Source organism: Fonsecaea monophora (genome assembly GCF_001642475.1).
Source record: "Fonsecaea monophora strain CBS 269.37 chromosome Unknown Scaff28, whole genome shotgun sequence".
Taxonomy (NCBI): domain Eukaryota; kingdom Fungi; phylum Ascomycota; class Eurotiomycetes; order Chaetothyriales; family Herpotrichiellaceae; genus Fonsecaea; species Fonsecaea monophora.
Window position 1 is genome coordinate 279,057 of NW_019173959.1, and position 11,163 is coordinate 290,219.

Sequence of the window (11,163 nt, forward strand, 5' to 3'; positions counted from 1 at the left end):
ACAGCCCGGCCATCACCGAAAGAGGGATTTCCGGGCGAAGGCGAAAAAGAGGAAAACTTGCGCGAGCTGGTGCCAAGACCCAAAGATCGTACGAGGTACGACGTCGTACGAAGCTGATGGGAACCTCCGCCAAATTGCCTCTTTAGGAAAAAACCTTCCGTCCCCTTATCTTAGCCCGGGGGTATCATTTTGGTCATTAGTCGGTGCACATCTATAACCCTTCATATCACTGTCTAGCCTTGCGTGGTCTTTGACTTCCTCAATCCCAGCTTGGCTGACCACTTTCGTGTACTCCGTGAGAACGCACCTCCAGTTTGTCTCTTGTCCACCGAGATCTCTGGCGGTAGAACCAACGTCGACTGACGCGATGACTGTAGAGAGTGGTCACTCAGGGTTTGTGACATGGTTGTCTTCTCCTCCAGACTGAGGAGATCGTCAGTAGTCGTAGTGTTGCTAGTAGTTGATGTCATTCCAGATGGCACCGCCTCTTTCTCCTGGATTTGCGGTGCAATATTCACCTCTGCTGGAAGCTCCACAGGCAGATTCCTGCCCCCTGGTAGTTCGCTCGGGGTTGTTGTTGAATCAAGCTCGGCAATCCCTTGACCACTAAGCTCCTGAGCTTCGTGTTGGTCGTCTTCTTTCGCTGGCCCAGATTTTTGGAACCGGTTTTTGTAGATGATGTCTTCCAGGCCCGGGCGAAGTTTGCTGAACTTTAACCCCGTCGAGATCTTGGTCAGAGGTATTAACCGATCGACTTCATCGTGAACATGTTTCTGTAACAGGAGCTCTTTCCCGGCAAAGGTCTTTGTCATGGCTGTTGTATAGTAGACGGCTGCATCCTCGATCTGCTTCGTGGAAACGTACTTCCCCTGGTACCGGAAAGCTCGCTCAAGAATGAGAATCATGTCACAGGCACATTTGAACAACATCCTCGCCGTGGGAGGAGCGGCTAGAATGCATAATGACAACGCGAGTGCCCCTCCCGCCCCCATGGTACCGAAAATAACACCTGTAGTTACCACTCCGACCCCGACAAACTCCGCTATTGTCACGGTCATAAACTTCTTGAGATGGCCAAGGACCACTCGAGTCATGATTTCTTCAACTTCTTCTGGTAACGCTTTGGGGAATCCAAAACATTGGAGGACGTGCTGACAGAGGATTCGAGCAACAGTTGGTGTCCCTATCGCGCCCGAAAGCGGTAGCGGGACCATGGCAGTGCGGACTGCGTGGAGGCCCAAACGCATGCATTCTGTGATTGCGGAGTCAATCTTTTGTTCGACATCCACGACTTGTGCCGCAACCGCGAAGATTCGGACCTTTTCATCTTGAATGAGATCTAGGGTCTGTGTCAAAAGTCTCTTGACTGCCTGATCGTCATCTAATGCTCCCCAGTCAGTAATTCAGGTCTCGTCTGTGGAGTTAACAGAGTACCGACCCTTGGAGAGACAGCAGTATCCATCTGCCTTGTAATGCTTGATCTGTGACAGCTCCCGGCGAAGCGCCTCGAACTGTTCCTCTGCCAAACTATCCGCTTCTTCATTTGCCAGTCGCTGTGCCTCGGGGTAGTTGCCAGTCTGTTCCATGTACTTATCCAGTAGAGGCCACCTGTGGAGGGCAAGCAATTTGTCCTTTTTGGTCCCAATCACAAATACCGGTACGTGATTGGAGAACTGGGCAATGGTTTGAAAGGTTCGCTTGTCGGCCTCCTCGATACGACTGACGTCCGAATCCACGCAGAACCTGTGCATCCTGTGAGCAAGTCGATGGTTTTCCACCTAATGCCAGAGAAACGCACCAAATCACATGTAAAGCCTCAGCCGGATCTTTCTGAAATGCCCGATGGCGGAGAAATTTGGCAATCAACTCAAGTTCCTTGTCACTTCCTGCTTGCCAGCCTCTGGAGTCGTGAATGATCAAGCCAGGGTTATTGGGAGATTCAAAGGCTTCGTTGATGTCGTGATTGCCTTGCTTGTAGCTGTCTGACTCCTCAGTCTAGATAGCAATGTCAGTCTGAGGTGTTCTCGAATACGATGAATGAGGTGAGACAACCATTTCAACTCCAAAAATCTTGTTTATCAATGTCGACTTGCCTACACCCGTCTTTCCACAAACCAGTATTCGGAATGCTTTTACGCCACTTGCTTGCAGTTGTAAACCTTCGAGCCACGGAGGGATTACCTCTCCCTCCTTCAAGTAGCGGTCTCGATAATCGGCCAAATCCTTCTTCATGGACTTGAATCGGGCCTGTTCGTAGAATCGCGGATACCTGTCCAGGACGCAGAATACTGAAGGATGAATTATCGTGCCGTAACTTCCTAGACTCTGATCAGAATTACGCGTGTGTCGAAATTATGGATCTTGTCCCTTACCACCATCGCACCATCCAATGAATCCCTTGGAATTGAAAGCTTTGCGTGAGCTGTTATACAGTGAACTTGAACAATTGATCTGTAAATTGTGGGTTTGGTTGTCATCGGCAGCACTTCCGTGCAGAGACTGCAGATCGTAGAGGCTGACTTGTATGCCGTTCGAGTGGTAGATCTGCCATTCGATCTTTTCACTCCCATCGAGCTTCGGCACCTCGCCCGCATATTGTGGGAACGCTAGGGAGAGGGGGTTTTCCTTCCCGGCAGGCACCGAGTCCTCTTGCTTGGGTTGAAGAACGAGTCCGGCTCGCATACTTTCGATGAGCAGCCATTGTAGAGGGTATAAGGACAAACCATCCTCACGGGCGCCTCCTCCAAGGTCCTGGTGCGAGCCCATGAACCATGCTTGAACGAAGCTTCTCCCCGTCATGTCCGGAGCAGATGGTGGATCGAAAATTTCCGGACTTAGTTGAGAGCGTGTCTCATTCAGAGCCAAGGCATGTCTCAGGTTCTTGATGGATGGGACAAACGCGATGTCATGCATGTGGCCTTCGGCAGTGTATTTCACAGTGTCCATGACCCCAACGAATTGTATGACTGGTGGCCGGGTTGTGTGCGACCGTAGAAACTCGATCATCTTTGGGCCGTTTCTGTTATCATCCTCCTTGCGCGCCCGGTAGATGTCCAGTGTAGTCTGATAGAGTGTATCGAAGTATCTCAACGACGTGCTTTTAGGTAAATACATGGTGTCCAGCAGTCCGGCCACCGCACGAACGACGAAAGCGCCTCGGCCGAAGCCGTAGAGGAAGAGCTCATCCTGAGGTTCATCAAGGGTCTCGCATACTTCGCGAGCAATGGATTTGATCTGGTCCTCGTAGAACGGTGTTGCCACACGGGTCTTCAACCTCTCTATCAAACTTGGCCCGTCCGAGGCGGCGCGATAGTAGCGGACACTCTGCTCGATCGTTCGACCCTGCGTATCGACAGAGCAGCCTTCAGGGATGATGCGTTGAATGCGGAAAATATTGCTAGAGCTTTCGTTTCCTTGGACTGTGTTAATTGGTATTGGCGAGGACATGCATAGCTTCCCACACCTGAAGTTCCATCTTCCCTGTTGTATTCTTCAGCGTCGACGCAGACAATCAGCCGTCTCACATGCACCCTTGCGGACATTGCTCGAAGGAGGAGCTCAGGTAGGCAATCGAGAGTCACTTGTCAACGTGGACGCGTAGTGTGTCAGGATATCGATGGCGAATCGAGCATTGCGAGCTGCGATAAAAGGGAGTCAAGGCATCAGCTGTAGTACAGCCGACCTATCTAGGGTTGAAGAGACGAGTGTCCCGAATGCCTCGCACTCTTGTACTGACGAGTACAAAGTACCCTCGTACAGTAGTTATCAATGCCATGGCAGGGTGAGTTGGTGGCCTGAAGTCGAACAAGATCTTCAATGCCCCCGCACGTACAACAACGAGTACTTGTTACTCCCGGTTGTGCCTGGGCTATGTCTTGCAAAGGGGACATGACGCCTAGCACACCAACGTCATTGGTGTTACCGATGATCAGTCAATCAGGGGGATCCATTAGGCACCAACCTCGGGACGGTGCTGACTTCCCACCCTCCATTGGTCTAGGTGTCCTTCTGCACGGGCTTGAAACCCTAACGCTCTTGGCGAGGAATAAGGGCGGCTTCAGAGCTTGTACAGCCTCCACTGTGATCACATTATCAAGCAATCAACTTTCATTATTGCAAGCTGGCGCAGCCTAGGTAAGACGTGCCGTTGCTGATCATGTAACACATGGCAATGACTGGATCCACTACTCTAACAGTTCGTGCGTATCAGCCTGGCATTTGTCTCATTTTCTGATTGACTGATACACCAGCTTTGAAATACGATACGGGACGCCATCCTGAAATGCGCTTTTCGAGGCTGATCAGTCCGCGACTTGACTGTGAGACAATGCTCAGGCTTTCTCGACTTCGTGCACACCCACTCCTCCCTTTCCTGTCGACGCACCGACCTCGATGACTTCGACTTTGGCCTTGTCACCTTCCATGATCACGGCCACTTCTTCGAGTGACGGCCCACGTGTTTCAGGATAGACGAAGAAAATCACGCTTGTTTCCACAGCGAGCCACACCACATATACGATGTAATATTTCCATGTGATATCCTGAAGTCCAATTGGGTTGACAAATTGGTTGAAGGAGCTGCCGCCACGAGAGAAGAACTGCGTGATGGCGACGCCCTTGCTCCGATGGATGAAGGGGAAGATTTCGCAGATGAAGATGTAGGTGAGTGGCATCATGAGGTTGTAGAAGCCGTAATAGATGAAGATCAGTGCAACGACAGCGATGGCAGCCGAGTTGTTTGAGTGGTCTTTTGCATACACGGCCGAAGCCGCAGTCCAGCAAGCAAAGAGTAGCGTCATGCCACAGTACGAGATCAAATACTGACGCCTCCGGGGGAGGAAATGGGCTAGCAGAGCTCCCGATACCCCGGTCACCAAGTTCCAGCAGGAAAGGCCGAGATTGATCTCATTCTGCGTTCTCTTTTTGGTGATTCCGACAGTGGCCAGGACTTTACTCAGGTAGTAGCTGACGAGACCGTTGCCTGACCACTGCGAGAATAAGCCGACGCAAGCTGCAATGAACACTCGCCGTCGATTGACGCCGGATGTCACAAGCTCTTTCCACGGCCTCTTGGTGTTCTCGATCTCCAAGCGGATAGTTTCGCGGATCTGCTGGAACTCTGCTGCCACCAATGGACTTGATCGATCGCCTTCCGCATGATACTTGATCAGGATCTCCAGAGCTTCTTCGTGGCGGTCCTTTGAAATCAAGAAACGCGGGGATTCCGGCACGAACCTGGAAACGTCAACTTGTCTGCACAACTAAAGAGGGAGAGCTACCCACCAGATAAACATGAGTTGTAACGACGAGGGCAAGAGCTGCAGCAGCGACGGCAAACGCCAGCTCCAGTTGCTGTCCCAGGAGAAAGTACCCAGAGTGATACCTGCAGCCAGGATCGCTCCAGCATACCAGCTTTCGTTGAAAAGACCCGTGATCACAGACCGTTCTTTGGGATATGTCAACTCGGCGATGAGCTGGGATGCTCCACTAATTCCGTATACGATTCCCATTCCAAGGATGATTCTGGCCACCAGAAACATGGCAACTGTTTGAGCATGTCAGCGGACGACTGACAGAAGCAACTCTTACACCACTTACTGTCAACTGCCGCCGCCTGTAAGACTGCACCGATCACGATAATCACACTTCCGAACACAATGCAAGGTTTGCGGCCAAAGCGATCGTTGACGTAGGGGACGAGTGGCACCGCAACCACAGCACCAATGGAAAAGGCGGCGGTAATCACACCAAGTAACGCTCCATTTGGGTTGCCAAAGTCTGGGACAGTGAGTTAGGTTTGAATTGCGTCGCGAGTTGCGCAACCTACACTCTTCCCAGGGCTGGACAGCCTGGAGCCCGTTGAGGACGCTGCCGTCGAAGCCACTTGTGGCTTCAATTCCAAGCCTTGATGATACCAGCATTAGCATCATTTCGATCCAGGAAACAACTTCTAGGACAAAGGAAGGTATTTGGTTATGAACTCCAAGGGGACAGTACTTACGCAGCAGGCACGAGAAACAGATAAAGACGACGAAGATTCTTCTTCCTGTACCATGGTATCTTGTCTTGCTGGATCAGGTGGGTGATCTCAGACACATTCGCGACATCTTTAGCAGAGATGTCATGACCAGCAACTGCTTTCGACATGCTGGCTTAGTTACTCTTCAGATCGGGGACAGGGAGCTCAAGAAGAAAAGCCTTTGCTTGGGAATGTGAGAAAGTGGGACTGTCCTGTGCATGAAGACATGGGGAGCCTCAAGGATCTTATGTAGGGTAGATAATGCTGTGAGTTCACTATCTGCCGAAGCAAATAGACTACAGACATTTGTTGAACTCAGCCTTGTGTTCTCATTTTCCCCGCGGACTTGTCTCCACAGGTCTCCAACTGATTGGAGTCAACGCTGAGCACGAATGGGTTACCGATACCAAGACAATGGAATTTAGGCAAGAAAATATTTGAGGCAGATAGGCAAATGGTCTGAGATTTCCGGAAAACGCCCGAGCATCATGCTACCGGTCTGCCCTCGTGGGAAGTGGACCAGTCTCAAGGCTCGGCCATCAAAATGGTCTCAATGAATCGGGGCTGACTGTATTTGAGGTGATGCAAATCAGTGTACTGGGTACTCTGCCTAGGCTATGTTCAGGTGGGTTTGGCCTTGGACGCGATGGCGGCATAGTCGGACATGATCTTGTTCAACCCCTCCCGCTGCACACAGTTCTCGAAGCTGAAGCTTTTCGCCAGCTCCTCCAAGGCGTCTGTGTCCTTGTCGCGAAAGAGCTCGGCAAATTCCTGACAGAATGTCTCAGCGAGGAAGGTCTGCAGGACCGCACGCTCAATGTGTCTTGCAGTGTTCCACGTGGATGGGTAGACGTTCTTCGCCGTGGGCGAGACCGAGTCTATCCAGCTGATGAGGGGCAGCATCACATCGTCGACCTCTTTGGACGGGTACTTTCCCCATGCGTCCAGTTGCAGCCTCTTCTTCTTTTCCAGCATAGGCTCGATCAGTTTGTTCCAGGGCGAGTCGGGCGACGTGTACACCATTCCCTGGAGGCCGACGTCTTTGAAGAGCCAGATGGACCACGGGATTTGGAACTTGTCGTAGATGCGCAACTGCTCACCTAGCATATTGTAACGCTTCTGGTTGACTTCCTCGGCGTTTTCGTCCCATTTGGGGTTTGCGTACACCGGACCGAACTCGCCGTTCCAGATGGCCGTCTTGTGCCTTCTCTGAAACTCCGACTTGCGCAAGAACTGAGCCTCCAGTCTCTCCTTTTGCTCGGAAGTGCCTTCGTACGGACGCCCGGTGGGAAAGCCCATCATGCTGTAGTCATGTAGCGCGTAGACACAATTTGGGAGCACGGTGTCAAATCCCTTCCACTCGGCCGCAAAGGTATTCCCGTCGAGCCACAAGATATGGTCTGGATCAACCGCACGGATTGCTTTCTCCAGGCGAGCATAAAAGGCCGGCAAACGCACATGTTTAGGATCACAGGGTTCGTTGATGGGGTTATACCCAGCTATCCAGGGGTTACCTTTGTAGCGGCGAGCGAGTTGCTCCCAAAGCCATACCGTCCGGTCTTGGTGGTCCTTGTAATCCCAGAAAGCGGCATAGCTCGTCGTATTATCGGCGTGCCAGCCAGGACCTTGACCACCCGGGACAGTGTGCATGTCGAGGATGGTATAAATACCTTCCTTTGCACAAAGGTCGATTACCCGGTCCAGGTGCTTGAATCCGCTCTCTTTGAGCACGCGGGGGTTCATGTCGTCTTCAAAATGCCGATAGTTGAAAGGAATGCGGATGCAATTCAGACCAAGGGACTTGAAGAACTTTGCGTCGGCCTCTGTGAAGAAGTAGTATAGCCACCGGTCGAAGAAGAAGTCGTACTTTTCCTGGCCCATGACTTCCAGCATCGCGGCCCGAATGCTCGATTCATGTCCGGGATAGCCAACGATGAAGTTTTCCATACTGGTTCTCTGTCTTAGAGACGATGCCAGGCGGGAACAGATGTATTTGGTGGAGCTTACTTGAGCCATCCCCCTATTGCGCAGCCTCGTAAAATGACTGGGTTTCCCCCTTCATCAACCACCTGGGAATCTTTTACTTTGAGGATTCCTGTCGCCATTGCTTCGGTCTGCCTTGGATGATGCTGCTCAATTGGTTTTCCTGGACCCAATGCGGACGACAATGCTCGTTGGAGAGATTCCGTTGCCTCATTGCGTTTGAATCTATTCTGGAGGCGGCTTGTATTTTTCCCCGATTCACGCAAGGCTTGGAGATGGTTGAATTTAGGCTAAAATTCAAACAAAGTCGAAGGGACAAGGAAACCATCGGCGTGCAACTCCGATTCAGCCGAAAAAGCTGCTCCATGCCCAGGAACTAAGATGCCGCCTCTGCGCCAAACTTGCTCTCACGAATGATTTTGACTTGTTTGAGCAGTGATTGACCAGAAAGAGAAAGACAAGACACAGTGGTGTAGAAAAATTGATATCACGTGATATACAGTAGTTGCGCGAAGTGCTGTAACGCTCCGAAGTAGCAAGGCTACGGTGAACCAAAAGAATTATGCAACGCTCTGAATCTCCTTCCACTACCACCAGCACTTGCCTTCAGCTTGCCGTCAATGGCGCATTGACAAGGGGACGAATACTCCTCTCCATATTCGTCATGGCAGCTCAGTTGCCTTGTCTTGCTCACTTCCCGAGACCAAATTACTCCCCCTGCAGGGGCTTAAAGCATGCGAGGCACTCCAAAAACATGAAGACAAGAACCCATGACCGTTGAGTTGGCCTGTCCCTTTGTTCTATGTCTTACATGAGCTGTTCTGTCAATCCTACGAAGTGCTGGAAGCAAGGGGGGAACTGAAATCTCTGGTATGTATCGACATTCAGTGATATTCATGTGGTCTTGAACGTCTATGCTCTGAAATATTTGCGTCACATTATTACTTTCAACTTGGTGATGCGCAGATGACATGCATTCCAATGAACGAACGTTATGGAGGCCAACTTCATCAGGAATGTAAACATCGTCGTGTGGACTCTTTAATTTAAAAAAAAGGAGCTGTTAGAACACCTGAGCCACAAAACCTTTGTGGTCATTGAGCAAACTGGGTGTCTCACAACCACTGCGCATCTCTTGGTAAACCATTGTCAATCTGCGACATCAGCCTGCAGCATGGACAAAGACGAGCTGAGTGGCGGACGCCAGTCTCCCAGAAAGCGAGAGACAGCAAACAACGAAAACAATGCCGATGAACAGCAATCCCCTGGTACGTTCAACGAGCAATTGCCCTGAAGATGTTTGACTTACCATCTTTATAAACCCAGCATTGGGCTCCAGGGGAGAAAGCATCTTCGTTGGCATACAAGATTACAGAACTACTCCTGTGTATTTCAACATGGTTGGACAATTCGGTGGTCCGTGCTTTGACACGTCAACAAACTTTTGGAAAAAGAGCTTGCAAGTGGAGGTAGATGGTTCGATTGAAGCGTTTGGCACGCGGGATTATGCTCAAGTCCAATATCTTGCGCAAGACCCTCAACAAGTACAAGCGGTAAGTCTCTAACGAACCTGTCATACTGGCCGCTAATGCTTGCAGGCTGTGGACTATGTCGGCCAACTCGCAAAATATGCCACTGGCAGGCTTTTCATTACCGTGCTTCGCAATCCATCGCACAGGAACGGCCAACTCGAAGCAGTGGATGGAGTCGCTATGTCCGGCTTCTGGCTGGACCGCACAAAATTTGTGACGTGCGCCCATTTTCTGAAGACGGTCGAGGACACGAATGCCGATGAGACCGAAAGGTCCTTGAGAGATGCAAATCCACAGACACCGCGAGCCTTCGTTTCTAATAGGAAGAATGCTAGTCCCGGGGTGAGCACAAGCGGTAGGTGTACAGCCCCTGTTCAGTCTCATTGCAATTGCAAGTTTCTAACGAATTTCAGATTCTCATTCGTGGCCCGTCCATCTCCTGAGGCTCTCTCGAACTTCCGACATTGCAATTTTTGAGTTGAATCAAGGAACAGCAAAAGGGGAGAGCCATCCACCGCATTCAATCAGGTTGAGCGACCTATCAGCATTACTTACAGCGCCATCTGCCGGGAATGGGTCAATCACCTCTTTCGAGCAAATCAACCCATCGTCACTGCCTCTTTTTGCAGCCTATTACCCCGGTGACGATGATTTTGTCGAGAATAGCGACGTGTCGCCTGTCCGAAAACAATTCGCCAGGGAAGCCGGCATATTGAGCACGTGGGGATTGTTTTGTGAGGAAGCCCGGCTCTTGAATCCTGCAGAGGCAGGAAGGCCACCCGTAAGTCAGCAGTCGTCATATGCCAATAGAGTCTAACAAATCTTTCAGAGCTTCAACTCGACATTCGCAGCTCACAACCGGAGCGTAGCCTTTGGTCGAATCGAGACACCCCGTATGTCCGATCCATGCCACAGTAGGTCTGGCAACAGCATTTTTGCGCAAACCAGAGAATGCAGCATTGTGGGAACCTATGGCTGTTCGGGAGGTATGGTGTGCCTCCTCTTCCACGATGCAAGTGGCTGGCGATCTGTCGTCGTGGGACTCTGTAAGTCTATGCCAGATTCGATGGCTCGACCTACAGAGAGAGCTAACCGAGTTGTGCCATTAGATCATGGGGAAAGCTGGAACGATCGGAGATACAACGAAATCGTCGCTTTTACCCCAGCATTCGTCGACGCCATGCGAGCTGGGACCTTTTTGGAGCACTGACGAAGCTTGAAGGACCTACCTTGGTGCTGGTACTTCGTTTAATCAGCGCAGGAAGTGTGAGAAGAACGGGCATGAAGATTTTGGGCCATGAAAGAATCAAATTGAAGTACGGCGGCTAGATGGGTGAAAAGGTCATGTCTGGGAAGTATTTTGCTATCAAAGACAGGATTCCGATCAGGGGGTATTCTCATGCTTTTATTTTGGAGCGAGTCCACATTGTTCAACCTCAGCGCACTGGTACCCGTGGAGTTGGTGTCCTGGCAGAGTGCTTACCGGAGTCAAAGGATAGGTAGCCATAGTTGAGATCAGACAAGGACAGATCCAATACTTTTCTATCAGTCGAATGTCACAAGTAGAAACTAACCGCACTCAACGTCCTTGTCCACACTTCGAATGCGTCATTCATCAAGCATCAGGTG

The 11,163-nt window shown here is 50.9% G+C and overlaps 4 protein-coding genes across 4 annotated transcripts; 1 reads left to right on the top strand and 3 right to left on the bottom strand.

Moving 5' to 3' along the window:
- Positions 1–233: 233 nt before the first annotated feature.
- AYO21_04844 (hypothetical protein) lies at positions 234–3,542 on the bottom strand (the record flags this gene model as incomplete). Its single annotated transcript, XM_022654815.1, has 6 exons — positions 234–1,381; positions 1,439–1,743; positions 1,799–1,995; positions 2,116–2,318; positions 2,373–3,419; positions 3,464–3,542. The coding sequence occupies 6 exons, from the start codon at positions 3,540–3,542 to the stop codon at positions 234–236; spliced, it is 2,979 nt and encodes a 992-aa protein (XP_022512954.1).
- Positions 3,543–4,331: 789 nt separating this feature from the next.
- AYO21_04845 (hypothetical protein) lies at positions 4,332–6,147 on the bottom strand (the record flags this gene model as incomplete). The annotated part of the gene is made up of 5 exons (XM_022654816.1): positions 4,332–5,235; positions 5,284–5,545; positions 5,599–5,778; positions 5,828–5,904; positions 6,002–6,147. The coding sequence occupies 5 exons, from the start codon at positions 6,145–6,147 to the stop codon at positions 4,332–4,334; spliced, it is 1,569 nt and encodes a 522-aa protein (XP_022512955.1).
- A 493-nt stretch (positions 6,148–6,640) lies between these two features.
- On the bottom strand, positions 6,641–7,966 carry AYO21_04846 (hypothetical protein; the record flags this gene model as incomplete). The annotated part of the gene is made up of 1 exon (XM_022654817.1): positions 6,641–7,966. One exon carries the CDS (start codon positions 7,964–7,966, stop codon positions 6,641–6,643), a length of 1,326 nt encoding a protein of 441 aa, XP_022512956.1.
- A 1,210-nt stretch (positions 7,967–9,176) lies between these two features.
- Positions 9,177–10,754, top strand: AYO21_04847 (hypothetical protein; the record flags this gene model as incomplete). Its single annotated transcript, XM_022654818.1, has 7 exons — positions 9,177–9,270; positions 9,329–9,555; positions 9,601–9,889; positions 9,948–10,315; positions 10,364–10,427; positions 10,483–10,580; positions 10,644–10,754. 7 exons carry the CDS (start codon positions 9,177–9,179, stop codon positions 10,752–10,754), a joined length of 1,251 nt encoding a protein of 416 aa, XP_022512957.1.
- Between the last annotated feature and the right edge of the window lie 409 nt (positions 10,755–11,163).